General features: G+C 29.1%; 2 protein-coding genes across 2 annotated transcripts in view; both read left to right on the forward strand.

Moving 5' to 3' along the window:
• The window catches only part of LOC108757216 (TELO2-interacting protein 2-like), a 3,006-nt gene extending 1,920 nt beyond the window's left edge, over window positions 1-1,086 (forward strand). The window contains exons 3-5 of the mRNA XM_018501649.1: window positions 91-252; window positions 321-527; window positions 616-1,086. Of these exons, the coding sequence (XP_018357151.1) occupies window positions 91-252; window positions 321-527; window positions 616-888 (642 nt within the window). The 3' untranslated portion in view covers window positions 889-1,086. The remainder of the gene's footprint in view (window positions 1-90; window positions 253-320; window positions 528-615) is intronic.
• Window positions 1,087-1,978: 892 nt separating this feature from the next.
• On the forward strand, window positions 1,979-7,895 carry LOC108757213 (probable cytochrome P450 304a1). Its single transcript, XM_018501636.1, has 7 exons — window positions 1,979-2,199; window positions 3,047-3,295; window positions 5,709-5,881; window positions 5,948-6,217; window positions 6,433-6,722; window positions 7,265-7,521; window positions 7,602-7,895. Exons 1-7 carry the CDS (start codon window positions 2,109-2,111, stop codon window positions 7,778-7,780), a joined length of 1,509 nt encoding a protein of 502 aa, XP_018357138.1. The 5' UTR covers window positions 1,979-2,108; the 3' UTR covers window positions 7,781-7,895.
• Window positions 7,896-7,981: the final 86 nt, after the last annotated feature.

Genomic DNA, 7,981 nt, shown 5'->3' on the forward strand with positions numbered 1-7,981 from the left:
GTTTATTCTCACGCACATATAGTGTATCTTAATATACTATATTTTATACATATATATACTTAATATATATTCACTTAACAAATATTTTAGAAAAAAGGACTGATAGATTCTGGTTATGCTAAACTGATTTATCACGCCTTGCAACTTTTAACTCATCAAAAGGAAGCAAAATACATTATTCCTTTGTATTCCTGTATGGCCAGTCTTTTAGCTACTATGGAACATTGGGATAATACTATAAATCTATTTGCGGTAATGCTACTCACAAGATTATCAGAAATCAGTATTTAGTCTTGAAATTATAATTTTCACTTTTGCAGTGGACAACACGTGATGAAGTTCTCTCAACTTTGATAGAGAACATGGAATTTGAGCAAAATATTGAATTACGGCATGTATATATGTTGAGTTTACCTCAACTCATTACAAATATAGGCTGTGCCAAATGGTGTGGAGCACTCATTCGCATACTTACTGAGTACTGCGAACATCACACAGATTTAAGGACGTTAAAGGCGACATTGGAGGTATAATCTTAACATATCATAATACGCCATATAATATAAAATAAATAAAACAGATATTATTCTCAGTTTGCATTTCCTTTATACTTAGATGGCAAAGATGTTTCTCTTGATGTTTCGTCTGCGAATAGCTGCACATTGTGCCCCACTTTATACTGTATTCTTAAAGTTGCATTTCGATCTGACGGAGACACCGGTGTTCGATCGAGCGATCATGCAAAATCTGGAAGATTGCATTTGCATGTTGTATCAGCTATCACCGAATGTAGGCTATACGGTAATTAATGACGATCGAATGCGTTCGGTGCTCAACAGTAGTTTGCCAGTCGTATGCCAGGGTGGTGATATCAAATATTTCGAATAATTTATGAAATGCGACAGTCGCGCGTATTTGTATATATAGTGTATTCTATATAATGTGTGTATGGAAAAAATGCGTTGATAGAAATATTATATTCTCGTGTAAACCTCTGTAGTACAGAGATAAAAGTGAAACGCATTAGGTACTTAGATATTTTATTTGTGATGTAAAAACACATTAATATACAATTTGTAAAGCAAACGTTTTTTGTCAGAATACATTTATTTTAATTATTCTTTAAGATATATATATATATGTATGCGATTGCAAAAAAATCGTATCTACGAGATTGCGGTATATAACTTTTTGATTGATGGATTGATGATATCATTTGTAACTAATAATAAAATAAATTGTTGAATAATTATTGTGTAATAGTTGAAGAAATTATATATAGAGGATAGCAATTCTCTATAACTTAGAAAACTTGATAGATTTTCTTTTAAATTTGAAGAATAAAAAGTAAAAAAGTTGATCTATTTGTAAATTGACCGACTATTTAGTGAATACGGTTGATAAAATAATTTAAAAGATGCACGTGGGAGATAATTCTGATAAATAGAAAAAGCCGATTCCTTTTTTTTTTGTGAAATGTTACTTTTTTATTGTTACTGTATATAATATTATGATTTTTTATCTTATGTTTGTTTTTAGATAAATTAAATATTTTTCAAAAGCTCACAATAAAAAGCTTAAATTATGCACTTTAATTTTATTATACTTGTTTTTCAGAACTATAAAGCATTTATTTCATTGACGTTACAAACCATTATGTTAGATTTATCTTTCTTTAATCATCGTTGTTTTACTGTGTTAGCATTAATTATGTTCGCTTTTTTTTTTAATTAAACACTTAATTATTATCTCTGTTTTTTTTAGCGCAAGTAAGATAGTAGATCAAAAGATACGCCTTAGCTAAAGGGCAAATGTTATAATTACAGATAATTACGTCTTACTTTAATTGCTATAGCGAGAAAATTATCTTAGGAATTTTATTTATTATTTTATGGATATATTATTCTTAAATTGCATAATAATATTTGGTGTTGGAGGGAAAAATTTAATTGTGAGGGGGCTAAATTATATCTTTCTATTCTTTATCGTACCAATTCATATCTCTGTATCCACTTGTTATTAGGATTACGCAAACTGATGAGATTTATAAAATTCCGTTCGTTGCGAGACGCATTCATTTGATATCTACTGTTTGACTTGTTTAAATCATGTCGTTATTCTTAGTCGTAATACTTACGCTTCTTGTGGTACATAAACTGTACAAATTTGCTTATGATAAACCACCTAATACACCTCCGGGTAAAATAAAATTAAAATTGTATAAAATATTATAAACTATGTTGTGTGTTCATTTTTACTTTTTTCAATTTCCGTTATAGAATATCACATTACACTTTTATTATTAGCCATTAAATATTTTTTCTAACTTCTCTTTTTTTATGAAGAAACACAGGAAAGCGTCCTTCAATTTTGGTAAGTTTTTAATATGTAGTCTAGATAAGTGATACATATTTTTTTTATACATGCGCATATACTTTTAGCAAATGAAACATCCAATCAATTAGTTTTTTTTCGAAGCGAACATTGTCGGAATTATAAGAGATGGAAAAATATTTTTTTAATAAAAGTATAGTGATTTCAAGATTTATCATTTATAATAATGAGAGATAAAAAGATTTTTTTCATCCTTTTTGATGATATTCACTTAGAAAAAAATAACTGATTTTCTTTAAAAAGGTGTATCATCTTCCAAAAGTGCATATATGTAGCATATATAAAAAAATACGTGTCCCTTATTTTATAACATATTAAAAGCTCATAAAAATTGGAAAGAAACGTTTTCTTATTAATTTATAGAATTTGACTTCACAAAGATATTTGTTAAATATAAGTATAAAAAAATAAAATAAGTATAAAGAGATAAAACTATTTTGAAGTTAGAGACGTTAGAGAAGTAAATTATAACTGTATCTATAAACAAGGTTATCTCTGGCAGTTATAATCTATAGTTTCTAACTTCAAAATAGTTTTATCTCTTTATACTTATTTTATTTTTTTATACTTATATTTTACGCATATCTTTGTGACGTCAAATTCTAAATTATTTATGATAGTATGTTAATGTTGGAACTTATATTTGAGATAGGCATTATCAGAATTCCGATAGGAGGATCTTATTGGATGTTGTTATGGGGAAACTACAAATTTCCATATTTAACCATCGATTATTATGTGAAGAAACTAAAGTCAAAGATTATTAGTTGCTATATGGGTGATAATTTTACAATAATAGTGAACGATTACAAAAGCATAAAAGAAGTACTTTCAAGAGAGGAATTTGATGGCCGAGTTATTACAGCGCATATAAAGGATCGAGCTTTCGGAAAGGAATTAGGTAATGAAAAATATAATTATGTAAATTATTAAGACTTTTTTTTTAGAATTACTGTTAGACTTTAGATTTTAGACCATACATGTGAATACATCAGATTGAACACATTGATAACTGAACTTTCGACACAATCAATCTGAAACACTACTGATCCCCTCCTAAGTTAAATTAGAAAAACTATAAAGAACTTATTGTATCCTTCGAAATTGGTCCCAGATTCGAATCTTGCAGAGATAATTTTTCGCAATAAGTTCTTTACAGTCTTTCTAATTTAATTTGTGGATTCAGATTGATTGTGTTGAAAGTTGTTATTAGCACTTAATTTTATCTGAAATAAAATTAATTTAAAACAAAGACGTAGATAATAGACTGCTCTTTGTATTTAAGTGATAATCAAATGTGATTGACAATAATAAGAGAGAGGGACCGTGGAAGACGATCACTGTCCTTTTCATTAGGGATTTTTGCAATACTGTTTACCCAGATACGGTGAATACTAAAATCTTATCTTCTTATCGTTATCTTACTTTTAATACGGATTCAACGTATTCTATGCGATTTTTGCATTGCTGCAACTTTTATAATATAATTTGAAGACCCGGATTGAGATTAAAAAAAAACTTTAACTGTCCATAGATATGGTAAACCTGCAAGAATATTTTTTTTTTTTTACGTTATTCTCGATGTGAGAATGCACGAAAGTTCAAAGAGAGTACTTGGGACCTACACGTGATTAGCTTGTAAATTTCAACGTTCTGGGTACTCCTTTATTTTTTATTAAATATACATTTACTGAGTTTCGATAGTATAAAAGTAAGTACGGAAATTAAAAAGAATTATAAAGAATTATTTCAATATAATAAATAGTAGAAATTTTATAATCTCTGTCAGTCTTCGAAAATCGCTCGGCCGAAGCGAATGAATTGCTTCGCTAGAGCGAGTGTTGTATCATCCTCTAAATTAAATCCTAATAAACTTAATTATATATACTATAATATTATTTATATATGTACAATACTTTATTTTTCATATTTTATATCGTTTAAATAATAAAATTTTATGTATTAATTGTAAATTTATAATATGTAGATTTTTCAAAAATGTCGATTTTCGATAGTTCAAATAAATACTTTTTTTGTGCGATTCATATCGTACTATTTTTTTGTTAGTTAACCAAAGGGTTAACTAAAAAAATCCTACGGGTTTTTGCTTGAACATTAAATTTAAAAATTTGAGAATTTTTAATCCAAATTAATCATTTTTTGCGAACTTTTTCAATAAAATTTCTTTAAAGCATTGTAATTAATTGAAAATAAAATATTATTTATTTGATTTATATTTATCTGTCTTTGTCTGACTTCGAGGTATAAATTTCACACGTTTTAAGCTAAAAATATATATTCAGTCCAGAGATATATGTATAGTATGACAAAGTTGTAGAATTCCACAAACTCTGATGTTATCGGGAAGATAATCAAAAATAACTATCGGGGAGATAATCAAAAATAACTATCGGGAAGATAATCAAAAATAACTATCGGGAAGATAATCAAAAATAACTACCATACTAGGGTTAACAATTAATTAAGAAAAGGATAAAAAGACTTTAGCATTCACCGTATCTGAATTCACGTTATTGCAAAAGCTCTCTATTTTTTCTGCCATTATACCGTTGAATGGAAAGAGATACAGATTGGCTGTCTTCCAATGGTTCTTCTCTCTTACTTTTATCGACCACTTTGATCACAGATTGCGCAGTCTATTATCTATGTTTTTGATTTAGATGTTATGTTTGATTTAAATGTTACGTTTTGAATATATTTTGTATTATTTCAAAACATCTAACTTTGACCGTGATAAGCTAACGTTCTTCTTCGTATTTAATATAATTATATATTTACTTTTCGATGTACATGCGATATATAATTGAGGAGCAGATTTTCAGAATGTGTTTTGTAATTTTTAGAAAACGAGAAAGAAACTACGCACACAAGAAAATAACAATATGTCAATTAGTAGGATGTGAAATATTAAACAAAATTGCTAAACAATTGCTAAGAATGTTAAACAAATGCATTTTGTTTGTCTCTAGTTAAAAAACATAATAATTTCGAAATGTCTACGTTTTTTCAGCGTATAAATTGACGATGAATACTTTCTGAACATCTCAGAGTAGCTTATAATATGAATCTTTCGACACTGAACATTTTACCATCTCTAACTAAAAAAAAAAAAAAAAAAAAAAAAAAAAAACTGAAATTTTGGATAAAATGCATTTTGAAAATTTGTTCTTCAATTCTTCTATATCAAAAGCACTTGTTCGAAATTGGAAACATTAACGATAATTAAAGCGTAAATAACGAACTTGTTTGATTATAGATTAGTAAATAAATATTATAAAATTGCACACATGCAGGTATATTTTTCATCGAGGGCCCGCAATGGCAAGAACAGAGGAGATTTACTCTCCGACATATGCGCGACTTTGGATTCGGTCGACGGCAGGACAAGCTCGAGAGCGAGATCATGGATGAAATGACTTTATTCCTCGACATTTTGAAGAATGGACCCATTTACGATGGAGAGAAGGTACAGTCGTTGTACGTAAAAATCTTTTAATAAAAAAAGATAAGAGAAAAATTTCATTATTTATAGGAAATACTAAAAGGCAATTTGGCGTTCTTTCCGGACATTATGTATGCGTCGGCGGCTAACAATATATGGAACGTTATGTTCGGTCGTAGATTTGATAGAAGCGAGCATGATATACCACGACGTCTCTGTCGTATGGCTTTGCTGTTTCAAAGAGCAAATGATACAATTGGCGGTGCTATTTCCCAGCGATCGATTTTTAGATACTTCGGTAACATGTTCGGTTACACAAACCATATAAAAGGAAGCAGCACAGTATCAAATATAATCAAAGTAAGTTATTTTTCAAACAATTATAATCGAAATTCGCGATTGATAATTAATTTCAATTGACAAATGTGCATTTAAATTATTGTATGCGAACATATCACTCTGTATTTAAATCATAAGTTTTCAAAATTTCAAATTTAAACAGTGTAGCGATTTATTTATTGACTTGCTTGTTCGAGCATCCCAGTTAAAAAATACGATGGTGTTTTATTCCGTAGAAATATCTGGATTATCAAAAAACCATTATCAGCGAGAATGATGATCAAGGATTCGTCGATAGATATCTAAAGAAATTGGACGGAGACGATAAGTTGAATAATTTCACGGAGGAACAATTAATCATTTTGTTAACTGATGTAATGTTTCCCGCTTTCTCTGCAATACCAATCATGATTACTCATGTTATTAAGTATCTCATGCATCATCCTAGAGTTATGGAGAAAGTACAGAACGAAATAGATAATGTTGTTGGGACCGGACGATTAGCCACATGGGACGATAGAAAAAAGTGAGTTTACGATTATTGTACACTTAAGGAAGAGAGAAAGAACAATTTCTTTTCAATTATATATCGATAAATCACAACAACAAGAAAAAATGTTAGTATAAAATATCACTGGATACATATAGAGTCGCAAGTTAACGTTTTTGCAATTTATAAAATATATAAATATCAATATAGAATATTTCAGAAATCGTAGTACAACTGGGAAGATGATTTTTTCATGTAAAAGTAAGTCGAAAATATAGAATAAAATTTTTTATATAAAGCTCTGTGTTCAGAAAAATCGAGTTTAAATATTCGCGTGCAACTAGCCACAAAAACATTATATATATCATGCTTTATCACATGCTCTACATAACACTAAAAATCGGTTTAATATTTAGCTTATTTTATATAACAAGTTTTTTCACATTGGTTTTTTGATGTAAAAAGTATTATTTTCAATATAATTTTCAAACGTTAGTATGAATTCAAGTTCAATTACATTGCGTTCAGCAATACAGAGATTCAAAATAATTATTTAAAATATTTCCATTTTGTTTCAGCTTGCCCTATTTGGAAGCGACAATACGAGAAACGATGAGAATTGAAACACTCACACCTCTCAGCGTAACTCACAAGTGTCTGAAGAAAACCACGTTAGGAGGCTACGAGATACCGGTGAACACATCAATTTTCACTAACTTGGCGGCTATACATCATGATCCTGACTTATGGGGCGATCCTAAAATTTTCAGACCGGAAAGATTTTTGAAGGAGGACGGACAGTTAGCCAAAGATTTTACGCTTCCCTTTGGTTTTGGTAAATCGATATACATGATTTTAATAAAATTCAATAAATTCTGTTGAAGTTTTTTTTTGTAAAAAAGTATTTTTTTGTAGGTCGTCGGCTATGCGCAGGAGAAACTTATGCCAGATATAACATGTTCGAGACAGTGGTTCTTTTGGTACAGAACTTTAACTTCTTCTTTATTGAGGGTGAGCCATCGAGCCTCGAAAACAAATTGCCAGGTCTAATTGTTTCTCCCAAAGAGCTGTGGATACGCTTAGAATCACGTTAAATATTACTTTTTTTCTTGATAATAAATATCTCAAGTACATAGCAGAATGTTAGTTAATTGTCAGTTATCAATAGATTATGGTGATTTGGTGGCAATAGATATGGTGACAATTTTCTGCTCCACTAAGGAGCAATTAACAAATTGTGATATCATATTAATATATGTATGTGATAACTTATGAACTTTGATAACAGAAGTTTA

The sequence above is a fragment of the Trachymyrmex septentrionalis genome, unplaced genomic scaffold (genome assembly GCF_001594115.1).
Source record: "Trachymyrmex septentrionalis isolate Tsep2-gDNA-1 unplaced genomic scaffold, Tsep1.0 scaffold134, whole genome shotgun sequence".
Classification (NCBI taxonomy): Eukaryota; Metazoa; Arthropoda; class Insecta; order Hymenoptera; family Formicidae; genus Trachymyrmex; species Trachymyrmex septentrionalis.

Excerpts from the sequence above, each read along its gene's own strand:
- LOC108757213 (XM_018501636.1), top strand. The coding sequence starts at position 2,109 with ATGTCGTTATTCTTAGTCGTAATACTTACGCTTCTTGTGGTACATAAA. Across the intron at positions 5,882-5,947 it reads CCATTTACGATGGAGAGAAG|GAAATACTAAAAGGCAATTT; the intron begins GTACAGTCGTTG and ends CATTATTTATAG. Across the intron at positions 6,723-7,264 it reads ACATGGGACGATAGAAAAAA|CTTGCCCTATTTGGAAGCGA; the intron begins GTGAGTTTACGA and ends ATTTTGTTTCAG.